The sequence below is a fragment of the Mustela lutreola genome, chromosome X (assembly GCF_030435805.1).
Source record: "Mustela lutreola isolate mMusLut2 chromosome X, mMusLut2.pri, whole genome shotgun sequence".
NCBI lineage: Eukaryota > Metazoa > Chordata > Mammalia > Carnivora > Mustelidae > Mustela > Mustela lutreola.
In genome coordinates, this window is record NC_081308.1 from 5,365,649 (window position 1) to 5,381,039 (window position 15,391).

At 49.7% G+C, this 15,391-nt stretch overlaps 1 protein-coding gene across 1 annotated transcript in view; it reads right to left on the reverse strand.

Annotated features, from left to right (window-relative positions):
* The window catches only part of ANOS1 (anosmin 1), a 171,356-nt gene that overhangs the window by 45,689 nt on the left and 110,276 nt on the right, over window positions 1-15,391 (reverse strand). The window contains exons 4-5 of the mRNA XM_059157399.1: window positions 9,056-9,278; window positions 649-833 (exon numbers count right to left, since the gene is read on the reverse strand). Coding sequence (XP_059013382.1) covers window positions 649-833; window positions 9,056-9,278 — 408 coding nt within the window. The remainder of the gene's footprint in view (window positions 1-648; window positions 834-9,055; window positions 9,279-15,391) is intronic.

Sequence of the window (15,391 nt, forward strand, 5' to 3'; positions counted from 1 at the left end):
TTGTGTTTCCTGAGAAGACCAACAGGAGTCTGCCAGCACGAAGCCCGGCCCCCCGCCCGGTCAGGGTCTCTGCCCGCAGACACACGTGGAGACACACACTGAGGGCACGAGGCCGCGCGTATCATGGAGAATCTGCTCTTTCTCTAAAACCCTGTGGGTTTCTTGCAGCTCGTAGTCCACAAGGCGAGGAGCGGCTGGTCGTGTCTGCCCAGACCTGTGCGACACTTGTCACACTCTGTGCTGCTCACATCCTTGTGCGGAACAGAGGCCTCCGTGTAGGACAACCAGAATCGCTTAGGCGATCCGGTGTCACACGACCGTGCCCCAGGGCCGGCGCATTTCTCTTCTTCGGGTGGGTTTTACATTTATCTCAAGGAAATACCCTTCTGGGAGGAAATCAGTGGGGCCCCTCACAGAACTATCTCCCTGGCACACGTCTTTCAAGCAAAGGAAGCCACGAGTCAAGTTCCAGCTGCGCCGGCGTCTCCCTCCGGAGCGCATCCTGCCTTCTGCAGACACGCGGGCCAGGACGTCCACGCCCGCGTCATTTGGGCAGGCGGCCTCTTCCGGCGGAGGCAACGCTGGCTGCGCGTCAAGGCTGTGTGGGTGTGCGGTGGGCATGACGTCAAGGACGGGGGTCCCACTTACCTGGGCCACCGTCTCCCACTGCGTGGCGTCGTCTTCGCTGGGATGGATTCCATAATTCCACCTCCTTTGCACTACGTAGATCACGGGCTCTATGGAAATGTTGAATTTCGAGGACCACTTGACCTCCAGCTGTCCAGACTGTAGTTCTGTAAATCGCAACTCTTTTCTGGGCTTCAGGGGGACCCCTGAAACAGAAGCACGGCCATTAGAACAATCGGCGTGGGATGCCAGGGCAGGTCACGCGGAGGAAGAAAAGCTCTAGAAAAGGCCAATCTCATGTCAGGACCACAGATCCCCAATTTCCCTCCAGAAAAGTGGCTCGTCCCTGCCAGGGCAAGGTCAGCCCCCACCGCCTTCCAAGCGCATCAGCTCCTTTGCTTTTAGCTTTCCCTGTTTCTAAAGAGGCTCTACATCGGGTCACGGTTTGGAACAAGAATATTTTTTTCCCCAATCATCTCGAGAGCAATTCTATTACAAGCATTCTTTGGAATAAACAATGTTACGCAGTTACGTGACTGGAGGTTAACTAGGAATTCACAGGAGGACACAGTCAGGCAGCTCTGAGGACCCTGTCCCCATTCGACACGCGCTGTGTCTACGGGGAGCATCTAACGTCATCGTAACGGGCCTCCCCGGGTTGCTCACCTCTCCTGCCTCAGAAAGTTTGCCTTTTAAGGGAAAAAAATCATAAGGCTACATGCTCTCCTGCAGTCAGACCTTACAAGAATGATTTCCAAAGCACGGATTTTTTTCATTCCCCAACTGATTGAGAGACTGACTCCTATAGACTTTAGGGTTTAAATCTGGAAAATGATAAAATTTGTGCTGTTTGGTTGTGGCACGAGGGACCGCCTTGCTTTAGACGTCCCTCACGGTGTCTCATGTGAAAGTAGTTCATCGTCCTGATCTTCTCCCCCTACGGTGCAGGCCAGTGGCCTGGCGACAGACAGCCCTAAGAACCAGCATCCGAAATCACGGCCATTATGGAAAGGGAAATTTAAAACAGAGTTCTACACGCGTGTGGATGGAGAGCGGATGGATTAGGTAGAGGCCATGGTATCATGAAGCCTGGGGCCATCAGAACCCGCAACGCCAGCCGCCGCTAATACCCGTTCCTCCTGACGATGCGCGGCATAGCTCTACCCGACGCACTGACTACTCACTTGCACACGGCCTTTGACCACGCTCTACTGCTTTCCCCATGCCTTCCAGGTAAGCAGAAAGGAGGCTGAACAATGTGCAAAATCAAAATGTAGACACGATCGGACGTCGGTTAGTGATGTCACTGAGGGTCAACTCTGATTTCCGCCTGAGTCTTCATCACGCCAAGTCTTGTCTGGGGGAGATTCTCAAGCCCTTACACATGTAGGTGGGGGAAGCTGCGGGATTTTAAAATGGCAGCAAATAAATCTGGTCAGAGGCCAGTGAGGTCTACACAATTCTTTCTAGAAGACGCTCTCCTCGCCACACTGCACTGTTTTGATTTGCTGATGGGTCGTGCCTCTACTTGGTCCTTTCCTAGAACGCTGCTGCTTCAAGGAACCGTCCCTGTGAGTCTGTGCTGAGGGGGAAGGGTCAATGGTCTACATTTGGGACATCGAGTAACTGAGTCTGGGAAAATGAAGTCACCAGGAGCCATGACCTGGTCTCGGGTTTCTCTCCGAGTTTCCTGTTGCCTTCTACATTTTGAATTAGGAAGAGCCACTCCGAAAAGTAGAGAGGAGAGGCAGTTGTCACAGCTCTATACATCCTTGAGAGATTCCGATCCCAATGTCTTTGATGACCCTGCTTGGCGTGGAATGGGTCTCCCTTTTTGCCATGGCGTGAGGGTTCTTCTAAGTTCGAGTCATAAACTTTTCTTCGCAGGGTACAGCCTTACATGAGGACCCGTTTACTCTCACGCCTGGAGTAGTTCTGCTAAGCAAGGGGTTCTCAGGTCTGTCCCCAGCGCCCACCGACGCCGCAGGCCGCACTGCCGAAAGGACTTCTCCACGCAAATCCAGACTGAAGTGGCCGTCCTGCGGATGTCCCCTCCCCTGGTGAAATCTTCACGACCGCTCCATGCTTGTGGATAGCTAAGAGACCTTCCGACTCGCTCCTGGACCCCCGGCATCTCTTTGCTGGCCTGCAGACAGCGGTTCCGGGCAGCCTCACACCCCATGTTCCGACAGGCTCATCTTTTTCTCTAGCTCCCTCTTCACGGACGTGCACCCCGTTTCCTGTGGGATGAACACTTGTCACGTCCCGCGTATCTCATCAGACCACCTTTATGACCGACCACCGGAGATCCTTGCACTCAGGTACATGGCACGTGTGTGTCACACAACCTGCTTTTAAACCCCCTTTTCTAGAAACCCAATGCCAGGTACTTCTGGCTAATGCTAGCTGTTTTCAGTCCGAAATGGCTTTCCCCCTACTTTCTGACTACGGACACGTGACCACGTCCAGGTTCAGACTGACGGCCACTGCTCAGAGCTACATACCCCAAACCTCCCACAGTGGAAATCAACTGTGCATTCTCCTGCCCCCTCTTCGAACCTTAGCCTGTAACTGCTCAAATGTGCGTCGAGCCGCCTCTTACAGCAGAAGCTCCTTGGACGGTATCGGTCCTCCCCAGGAAGCACGGGGTCGCAGCCCTCAAGGAACAGGTCTCCTTCCTTCCCAGGCCTCACAGTGGCCCAGGAGAGCACATGTTGCGAGAGCACATGCTCAGGAAATGTCTGCTGAAGTACTACAGCCTAATCCACCATCCCACTCCGTACTCGAGAACATATCTGCGGAAGTAAGAGGGTACAGAAACACTGATCCAATCTCTGCCCCAGTGGTCACGCCCTCCCCGCGGGCGGGCACTCGCCTTAGGGACAGGAGAACACTTAGCACAGGTACGCGCTTACTCTTACATTTTTAAAAAGCAAATACTAAATAATAATACGATAAAACTTCATTTGTAAGTTTACAAGATGGAATCAATAGTTTTATTTGCATCGTCAGAATTTTCCTAGTTTTTTTTTTAAAGAAAGACCAATTCCTGACAATTCCTAATAGGATGGAAATCTCAACGTATGCTGACGAGTTTTCATCCAGACGTAGCTCTCTAAAGACTTAGATGGAGCAAAACAGGTACCGGGGCACCTGGGTGGCTCAGTCGGTTAAGCCGCTGCCTTCAGCTCAGGTTATGATCTCAGGGTCCTGGGATCGAGTCTCACATCCACCTCCCTGCTCACTGCACTGGAAAGCCTGCTTCTCCCTCTCCCGCCTCTCTGCCTACTTATGCGCGCTCTTTCTCTGTCAAATAAATAAATCAAATCTTAAAAAAAAAAAGAAAAAAAGGATAAAAGATACCAAAGTTTGCTCCGAGGGAAGAAAAACCAATCTCAACAAAACGATTGCTTTGTGTCGCGTCTGCCTTCCAGGAGGGACCTAGACACGCTGTCTACCGAGGGCGTATCTGGAGAGAGCACGGCTTCGGAGAACGCTTCGTGATTCACGGGGTTTCTCTGTGCACAGTAAAGAGAAGATGGCTGGTCCGTTCTCTAAAGGCATCGAGCACATTCTCTGAGATTTCCAGTGCCCGCTTCTCCTTGGCTCTCCTGGGCGGAATCCCCTTGTGTAAATCCAGCCCCCAGAAATGCTTGTGCCGCTGAAGTACCCTGAACTCAGCAGCAGCAGAGCGAGCCTCGGAACCCCTTGCTACCACAAAGGTTGAATCCTGAACATCTTCAACTACCGAGAGCCTTAATGGAACAGGATGAGCATCACAGAGATGTCAGTTCGCACTTCTTCCTTTAACAACCTCTTCAGTTATTATGTACAACAATCTTACGATTTGCATGTTATTATGTGCAACAGTCTTACAATTTGCATGTTGAGAAATGGTCCATCTGCTTTGCATCAGGGTCAGCTGGCTGCGTTGATTAGAAGTAAGTCCAGCGCTCGGCTGTAATTGTGAGCAGATGGGGCTTGGTCCCCCCAGCCCCCGGGACCCCCAGCCCCCACTGCCAGGCCTTCTGCACAGAGCTGGGAGCTCACCCAGCACCCCAGTTGCATAACCAGATGTGCAGAACCCACAGCTCCTGGGTGCGTTCTTTCTCATGGAAATGACTAGACTTTTTGTTCTGGGAGTTATTTTGGAACAAAGGAGTCATCTGAAATTCACGCTGTTCTGTCAAAAATGGGATCCTATAACATCCCGCAATACGTGGCAATATGGGTGCATGGTCTACACCTTCACAAGGACTGTGGTGAAAGTCGGTGATTTTAGAAATCTGGAAAAATACAGTGATAGAAAAGTCGATGATCAGAATCAGCAGTTGTAAATCATGAGATCTGATTATTCCCATAAAAATGTTTGTCAGGGGGCACCTGGGTGACTCAGTGGGTTAAGCCTCTGCCTTCGGTTCAGGTCATAATCTCAGGGTCCTGGGATCGAGCCCTACATCGGGCTCTCTGCTCAGCGGGGAGCCTGCTTCCTCCTCTCTCTCTGTCGGCCTCTCTGCCTACTTGTGATCTCTCTCTCTGTGTCAAACAGATAAATAAAATCTATTTTAAAAAAAACGTTTGTCCTAAGTCTAAATGCTATGCAAATGTAGCAAGACACAGCGTTCCAATGACTCAATAATTAAGCACCAGTCACTGTCTCTGCTAGAGGCCATCAGTTCTCTGGGATTTGTGTTCCTATCCCAATAAGGTACTGGGTCACTGTAGGCAAAATGCTTAAAAAAACAAAAAACAAAAAACAAAAAAACCAGATTTCTGAGTAGTGGGATGAGTTCATGTCTAGAGACCTAAAGTTTCAATATTTCAAATATGAAGTAATTCACACAAATATTATGTCTACAACATGATCAGATTTTCCAGTTCATTTGGAGACCAACTGATAGGGGATTCGTTTTGGTCTACGCACAATATAGGGAGGAAGGGAGAGAGAGAGATGAGAGAGAGCCACAGATGAGTCTCGGTCTTCACCTGCGGAAAACAGGTGCAGCTTCTCTCCTGCCCTACCCTATCTAAGCAAGTGCCTTGGCCGGGGTCAGGAGAAACAGAAGTCTGGGCTGTAAAATAATGCGTTGTCTTCGGGACGGAGGAGAGTTGACTGCAAACCAGCCCTCCAGCAGACCGGGGGAGCGTCAAAGGGAACACAAGCGTCCGGACAAGCATCGTTCTCTGTCCTACGCCTGCGGAGAAGCAGCCTCTTAAACTTCCCGCAATGACGCTGAGTCCCCACGTCGCCGGGAGCTGGCAACTCGGGTGGCTTTTACCCAGGCTGCCGTTCACACGTCTTGCAGGAAGCTGCGAATGATTTTACTTGAAGTCCGAAGTGAAAACTCTGCGCTGCGTTCCTTTGTTTTAAACTCGGACACCGAGGACGGTTCACTTAGGGGCGTCAGGTATGGACAATTGTTGCAGCATAAACCAAATTAAATGCTCCAACAGGATGCATTCCGTGGAACGTCTTTTCTAAATAGGCCTAGTTTTTAAAAGCTAAGTTTGGGACATCTGGGAGGCCCAGTTGGTTGGGTGTGATGTCAGTTCAGGTCATGATCTCAGGGTCGTGAGATCCAGCCCTGCGTGGGGCCCTGTGCTCAGTGTGGAGTCTGCTTAGAGCTGTCTCTCCCACTCCCTCGGCCCGTTCCTGCCATCTTCCTCCTCTCTCTCTCAAATAAATAAATACTTTTTTTAAAAAAAGCTCAAGGACATAGATCGGGTACGTTCGCCATCTTCCATACACAAACACAGGAGGTCTAACACGAAGCTTGTGTTTCTGTATTCTGTAAAAATTTTAACTAACCCAATAGGCAATACAAGAAAAAACAGGATGGGGGTGGGCACATACCAATTTATTGCAAAAGTTGGGATCTTTATCTGGGCCCAAACGAGCGTTGCGTGCATGGCCACCTTGGTGAGGACGTACCTGATCTACGTAACCACTGACACGTGAGTGATTTTATCAGGATAAAGTAGTCGACACGAATTCATCTTTTGATTGACCTATACTATAGCAAATCCATGATTTAGGGTCCAATAGAACCGTTGGATAGGCTCAAAATGAAAGCAGGAGGAGAGTGGGCCCAGCTGGGAGCCGGAGACACACGTATTCCTGCTCCCAACAACCAAATCACCCGAGCAACGGCTTGTAACCTCAGCCTCAGCCCTCGTGGCCTGGGAGTGGGACCCAGTCATCCCCACCGGGGACAGGGCGCTCCTTCCTAACGAAAAAGGTGGCACAGGCCTCGCAGGAGCAGAGAGAGGAGGGCTAGCGGATCTCCCAGGGGTGGCTCAGGGCAGTGACAGGGGAAGGCACGGGAGAGGAGAGTGACGGCCGGTCCTCCGCAGAGTGCTCAGAGGGACGTGTGTGCACACCGGCCGGCTGGGGAAGCATGTTTGTCCCTGTAAGGCCAAGGCCTGGGTCCAGAAGGACCCTCTCCTTGAGAGACACGAGCCATCACCGCCACAGCCCTCTCCTGAGAGTGAGCACGCAGTGTGAGTCCTGGGCAGGACCGTGAGGGGACGCTGCCGGGGGTTCGTGACCTGTGACGTGGCCGTGAGCATCACGCAGGCTCACACACGCCTAACCAGGGGCACTGTCTGACGCCGCCTGGACACGGAGACCAGCCTTCCTGCAGGGACTGCCCCACAGGGCAAGGGGGAGACATCACCGCAGACCTATATATATGCATTTTCAAAACACCAGTGCTATTACGCAAGGCTCACTACCCAAAAGGCATCGTCAGGACAATGTCAGGTCTGTTTGTTCTACTTCTAGTCAGTTCTCCATGAACGGCCTGTCTCCGCAAAGAACCCAAGTTAAGAGCTACTCTATAGAACAGGGACTTCAGGGCTTAAAAAAAAAAAAAAAAATCATTATTTAGCTAAGTGGAGGTTTAAATTGCAAGTCTCTTAATAATTAATTATTGATGCAGGCCCTTTGTAGAATATCTCCCTTATTCCTAATGAACCAGACATACCTGAAATTCATACCGACTCTTCAGCACTTTTAAATAAAAAGCATCTTTTAATTTATACTGTCTCTTTACAACACCGCACTTTACAACACTAAGGGTTTTACCAATGCCTTTTCAACAATCCTTCTAAAAGCATCCTATTTTTATGGTAAATGCTAAACATACTAAATGATCTGTAATAACAGAAAGGGCTTCCTAATAATAGACTTAAGAAAACTTAAAAGGGGCTCGGTTTTGCAAAAGTGATTTTACGTCGTTTATAGTGAGAGGCGTGAACACGATGAAACTTCAAATCCGTTAAAGAAACATCACCCGGCAAGAAGGGGAAAGCGGCAGATCCTTTGAACTGGAGACACCATCCTTGAGCCAGGTGTCCCCAGCTCTTGTGCAGAAACCAGGAAAACTGGACGGACTACCCAGGTTTGAGACGAGACTAATTCCTAAGGGAGCGCCTGAGGGCAAGGGCAGGGACGGGCGCGTTCTGGGAGACGGGGGGCATTGCGCCAGTGAGAGCAGACGTCGGACGCCAGCCAGCACGTGATTCAACGCGGGCCTCGCTGCGCCCATGCGGTTTCACGGTTTAAAATAACCGACCTGTATGTGGACATCATGTATGTTTGCTGAGAGTCAGAGAGAGGAGGAGAAAGTCCCTCTTTGTACTTGCCGTGAACGGCGCCCAGTGATGAATTCTATTGGACTCTTCATACAAGATGCCAAAAAGCAGCAACATGTTGTGTCCTGGGATATTCTGAGCGTACCCAAAACGGGCCAGAGCACAACAGACGCCGTTTGGCTTAAAAGAACGGGGTCGCCGTTACCGGCAGAGGCAAGTGTCGCTTAGCACCAGAGTTAAGTGCTCTGGAAACTGCCTAGGAACGTCAACTCTAACGTCTGCTCAATGGTTGGGTAGACGGAGTCCCCATCTTGGAAAGAGAGCGATTCCTCCATCTGGGCTCGCAAGACACTAACCAACCGCAGTATGGAAAGTCCATGCAGTGACCCTGCTGGCTTTGCATGGAGCCAACAGGAAAACCACGACACCCACGCCTTTGCATGAGTTTTCCAGGGTGCTTCTACTTCCCAGGGATTTCTGTCGATTTGCTCCTGTGTCCCCAGGGCTGCTTACCTGACTTACTCTTCGTGGACCAAAGGACCGGTACTGGACTGAAGTTTGCTTCCTACATGGCCCACTGAATAAGACTGACCTGTTCTGCCCGGGAAGGAGTTCCCCGGGGCTGATCGGGCGGATCCACTAACACTGGCAGATGGTCTGCGTGGTGCAAAGGGCATTTTCTGATCGTTCCTCTTCTCTTGCAATGGTGCCTTTCTGGACTGACCCCCATCCCCACGCACACTCACCCCCATCTCTGGCCCTTTCCCCGTGCATGCATCGCTTGCCCCCCGTGAGTTAATGACGTTCCCTTCACGTGGGCTCTGCCCCTTACCTTTGTACAGGGTCTTGGGCACCTGGCAGGTGTGTCCACACCCGTTCGAACAACATTTCTTCACCCCGGAGCACTCCCTGTCGGCTTCGCAGCTCTCCACGCAGGCGGCGGCGAACCCGCTGGCCTTCTCAGGGGCTGGGCAGTCCCCCTGCTTCACCGACAGGACGTACTTGAGGAACTCACAGCTCGTCAAGCATTCGTAGTTCTTCTTGGGGAACAGAGGCTGATGACAGAAGAGGAAAAATTCTCTTTTTTAAGGATTTTATTTTATTTTTTTTTACTCAACCTCCACACCAAATGTGGAGCTCCGAATGTGCAGCCCCAGGATCAAGAGTCACACGTTCTCCCGACGGAGCCAGCCGGGAGCCCCGTGAAGGAAAGTTCTCTTATTGAAGACACAGGACGCCCGATTCCCAAGACATCAGAAAGGAAGGTGAGAATTCTTATTTGGTGAAAATGTCCTTGGAATTTCTAACAAAATAAACGATTTGTTTTCTTTCCTCCCTAAAGAAGTAATATCTTAGGCTAATCTCGGAAAGGAATCCAGCCCACGGGTGGTAATTTTGTACACACCGGACAGATACTCAGGGACATGCACGGGAGTGCTCAGAGCTCACACAGCTGGTCGTATTCGTAAAGCATCTCGGAACCATCGAGGGCCCCTCTGGGACTACGGAACGCACACGCGGACTGTCATTCTCTACGGAGTCACTTGTTCCGTGTGGTCAACGGTAATCACGAGCCCTTTGCTGTGTGTCTCCGGAAATGGGGCGGTTCTCACAGCAGTGACGCCGGCTGCCGTCTTGTCAAAAGCTGCTCTAAGCCTCCGTTTCCTGAACCGGTTTTAGTAATATCCGGCTTCTACTCTGCACCCGGGACCTCGTATCGTGATGGAATTACCGGTCAGGGACGCCGTGGGACAATGTAGGTCAGGGTTATGTGTGGGACACAGCCCGGTTCTGGAGAGCATCTGGCCGACGGCATTTCAGGGCCGCCCAGAATCAATCACACACTCGGGACGACAAGGATTCCCCGATTTTTTGAGAGACTCACACTAAGGAAAAAGCGCGAGGAGTGGCAAGAACCCGTGACCAAATGTAGCCTTCTCCTTCGGAAAAACGGTTCAGGACAGCATTCAGTGACCGCTCAAACATGAGAAGCAATCAGGGCTTCTTTCTGCCATTCCCGTGGGAGCTTCTGAGGGTCCCTAAAAGGAGCCCCACCCCCAAGGACAGAGGCCTCCCACGGTGGCCCTCCTGTTGCTGATGGATGGTGGCTGACCATCAGGCATCACGATCACCCTAACTTTCAGCCTACCCCTCCTCCTGCCCTGATAGCTCACCGGGACCCCAGTGAGGCTGGGCTCTGCTGGCCGTGACAGCTCAGACCCCCCAAGCAGTGCAAACAGCGGCATCGGCGCTCCAGGGAAGGCCTGTGCTTTCTCCACACAGGGAGCAGGCTATCCTCGAGGAGGGCACATCGTTTGCGATCAGATGTCAAATCCGAATCGGGGATGTAAGAAATTGAGATGGTAGCACAGGCGAGCGCACGCCAGGGGTAGAAGGTGAGCACTGCGGGGCTACGTGCCAGCCGGCTGCTCCCATCGATGACTTCCTGGGACTCGGGACTGGGAGCGCCTGGTCACACCTGGGAAACACCTGCGTGACGCCTGGTAACACCTGCTGCCGGCGGACTGCGGCTCTCTGCCATCTGGGGACACCTGGTAAGGCCTGCCAGCCACAGCCCGCGATGCCTCACCGTTGGAAGTCTGACCTCCAGCCAGATACGTCATCCCCAGGGAGGCCGGCAGGGGGACCGTCAGCCAGAGAGGGTCTCACGCAGTGGGAGACCTATGTTAACAAGGGGTTAAAAGGAAAGGAAAACCCTCCCCATCGCCCAACTCCCTGATTTAAGGGAGGAGACAAAGGAAGGTCTCTGACTCACTTCAAGGTAGAGGGTTAGTTAGAGGCTGCTATTTGGCATGTTGATGGTGACCAGAAATCTCCTTGAAAAGCCCAAGCGTGGTAACTTCAGCTCGAGGACCTATGTCGGGAGCCCCGGATAACCCCGTCGCCAATGCAAAATGCTCCACTGTGCTTCTCCTGCCTCCTTCCCCCAAATGATGCTGCACCAAATCTGCCTATGGGGGTGCCTGAGGGTCAAAGAGTAAGCATCCAGCTCTTGCTTGCGGCTCAGGTCCCGGTCTCAGGGGTTGGACTCTGAGCTCAGCGGGGAGTCTGCTTGAAGATCCTCTGCCTCTGCCTCTGCCCTCCCCCTGCTGCTGTACCGTCTCTCTCCCTAAAGTAAATAAATCTAAGAAATAAAAATTAAAAGTCTGTATATGAGTTATGATGGTAAATGCTACACCATGTGCATTTTAACAGAATTAAACGAAAATCTACATCAGAGCGAGAAACATGTGCATCCCGTGCCAGACACGGATGCTCCCTGATAGACACGGGGTCCTTCTGAAAGTGTCAGTTTAATGTTCCTGAGGAGCCAACTCCGTGTGACCATTAAATACAAGGGAAGGGCGCACACTCTAACACAAGGTGGAAAAACTGGAAACGCTACCTAGGAAAAGTGCAACCCCAACGTTTAAACGTCCGCAATCGCGGACATCAAATAAATTATTCACCCTCGGTCAAAAGAGGGTCTCGATCTAAGAACTTCCCAGGTACAACTTACAAGGAAGGTCACGGTTTCAGGACGAACACTTCAGTCACACATCTGTAGCCAGTTAATTTTTTAAACACTTCGGTAACACAAAAGCATCACTTCGGTAACACAAAAGCTCGTCTCCCTTGGTCGATTGCACAGCTCATTTTTCTGGGAGCGGCTAGATGTGCGCTCCTTTGCTCGCTTTTGAATCTGTCCGTGTAGGTCCAACCCAAACTTGGGAGTCCAAGCAGGGTGTGAGGGACCTGCAGCCGGAATGACGGCGGTTTGCCAGTCCTCCTGCTCCACCAGAAGGCACACGGGACCCGGCGCTGCAAGGACTTAGTTACCAGAATTACTTGGCCCGCACGGGCTGAAATTTCCAAGTAGAAATAATTTCATTAAACCTGGCAAGTGTTGACCGCTCGCTCACTAGGAAGTCACCGGGACTGAGTCTGTGCCATGGGATAATCAAATCAGCTCCCTTCCAGCGTCCCATGTGAACGCAGGGTCGGACTCGCCATTCAGGTAACAAAGCGCGGGGCCGCCTGCCCCTGCTACTCGAACGACCTGTGTGCCGAAGCCACGCCCTTGAACCCTGAGCGGCGGAACGCAGAGACCGTGTCTCCTCACCTTAATAATAATTTACTGACGTAACCACACATTACATGTTTATCAAAATAATTATAAAAAAATAATAATTTCCTGACGGAGCTAATGGGGCAGAATGAGAAACAAAAACAGCCTCCGACCCAAATGGGAAACACTGGATCCCGATGAACCCAAGGAGGGTCATAAGGAGCGCGACGGTTCAGATGTCCCGGTGGATGTGAGAGGTGTTGTGTACGTTTATTCAACAGCCCTCCTTTTGGGGATGGCTTCGAAAATGTGGACGTGTGTGTGTGTGTGGGGGGGGTGGTGTGTGTGTGTGTGATTGTTTCGAGAACCATGGAAACAAATGTGGGAAGAAAAAAAGTTCATCTTTGCACCGGAGCTTTCGAGACTGACCCATGAGCCTGCAAGAGCACAGACAGCGTTATGAATATTACATGAGGCGGTGCACAAAGGACCGAGCTCTGTTTTGCGGAGCCGGCCCACAATGGGAGCTCCACAGCACTGGGGTCATGGCTGTCTCCTTTCTTTTCCCATGCTACACGTTTACTGTCGAACATTTCCAAATTCTTCTGTGATTCTGACCAAAACGTCTGAAGATCCACAGACGGAAAGCTGGCCTGCTTCCTCTGCAGTGACCATCCACACGTTTCCAGCGCGCTGCTGCCCAGTCAGCACGGAAACCGGCATGCCTGTTCTGCTGTTTATGTTGGTGGAAGGCAAATCTGGAGGCTCTCTATCCGTTACCTTGGATCGGTATCTTGGATTAGGCTGAAAAACCATTAATGGTCTGACTATAAACTGGAGAATGTGTGGTTTCCCTACGCAGGTCTCTCACAATGCCTTCGAGCGTAGCTTACTGGGAATGTTCTCGTTGAACAGAATCAGGACCGAGATGAGTGCACGCCAGGAAAAATGATGTGTGGGTATTAATACTCTAGATCTAAAGACAATGTGTCAATTGCTCTACTAATGGCCAATTTAAGTCCTGGGGAACAAAGGTCATTCGGTGTCAGCGAAGACACTTCTGACCAGTAAGCACCTTCTACGTCTTGTGATATTCCGAGTTAATTATTGGTAGACCTGGCAAGAGGGATGTGAAAAATAGGAAACGGGCGAGTAATCCAAATCACGAGGACTAGGATGGCCATCAGCTCCCTGGTGAATGAGAGCAGATGCAAAATGTTGTACTACTTTTTTATAAAAATATATCCAGCCGTTGAGGCAAACTATTCATTGTAAAATTAAGGTACCTACAATGCCTCTATAAAATTACTCATAAGAATCACTGCCCTTCCAGGATCCTGCATTTTTCTAGAGTCTTTGGTATCTTGTGGATGTCAACATGCTTCCAAAGAAGGGTTGGATAAAGCAGAGTATGAAGTAAATGAAAACACTCAGGGGAGGGGATTAGGTGGAAAACTTCATAGTTTGTGGACTGTTACATATTAATTGATTCTTATAAATCTCTCCTACACCCCATCTCCTTGATTAAAGACTAAACTGTCTTTCTTAGGGCCGTATGTGGGCAACATGCTAATCTCAACGTGCCTGGCAAATGACAGACAGAAAGTCAAATCCTAACAACAAAGAGTAGGTTAATAGTTCCCGGACGTGTTAGTGAAAAGACATTATTATCTTTGTTTTGTTTGTGTGGTATAAAATGCAAGGACCATACAACGAAATAACTCATGCCGCGACCATGGAATGAAGAACATAAAAACAGGAAGTTCGTAAGTCATCTTCCTATGTTAGAAACCATATATATATGAGGCCTCAGGTATGGAAAGAACATTGCCCTCGGTATTTAATTCAATTCAACAGAACCATATCATGCATCAAATGTCACAGCCTTTGCTGAAAGCCAGGGCCTTGAGTGGGTTTTCCTGCTCCAGCTAAAAAGCAAAGGCAGCCTCGCACAGAGAATCCCTCCTGTGCGTCGTCTGCTGGCTCATCTCACGGACACCCCTCAACCCCCATAATCATTATTACTTCCGTCTTACAAATGATGAAACAGAAGCTTGGGGAGATTATTATTTATCCCAAATCACAAGTCAAGGACGCATGTGAGCCACGATGACCACCGATGGCTTTCTGAAGACCACACCATATCTCAGGGTGAACTAGGGAGACGGCTAAGCCAGCCGCTGTCCACTTGCATTCCTACGAGCAGCACCGGGAGCCTGTAACTCTTGAAATACCCACGAAGAGAGGGAACGCACTGCAGATAGGTTCTTAAATACATAATATATGGAAATCATCTGGATGATTGATATATACACACACACATAAATGTATATATTCTATGTATTTCCCATACACACACACACACACACACACACACACACGTGTAAATGATATATATGTAAATCAAAAGGACAGAAATCTTATCCAGGAATACTGAAAAACAAGCAACACTGAAATATAGCTTGTGTTACTGAACTTCAAGGATGAAAATAGAACTTTTCAGACATCCAGGTAGAAACAGCAGGTGGATTCCGATAGAGAAAATATGGTTTCCTCCAAATCAATTTCTCTTTACAAAATTTATTAATGTCTGGAGCCAATACAGAAATAGCTCTATAACAATAAGTAAAATAAAAAAAAATATATATATATATAGTTTATACACATAAAATCATATTATCTATAGTTTATATATATAATCATATCTGTTTACATATATAAAAAATCAGCTGTCATTCAAAAGTATATGCGACAGAAACAGTCTCAAAGACTGGAATAAACTCAGGGACTATAAGGCACCCATGGGCCTTTCTTGCTAAACAGTGCAGTGCCACATTCAGCTGTTCTAAAGATAGGCAGGTGGCAAGAATACATGGGTTACTACAATACTCAGTACCCAAAGAAAATGATGCCTATACTTATATGAGGAGAAGTCTGCGCAATTCAATTTGGACTTCATGTGTAATGGGGGGCAAAGTTTGTTGTGAGTTGTTTCAAAAAAAAAGTGGTATCTATGGATTCTTTCTAAAACCAAAGTAAGATATGATCAAAATTTTAAAAAAGATTTTATGTCCTCTCTACACCCAGCATGGGGCTTAA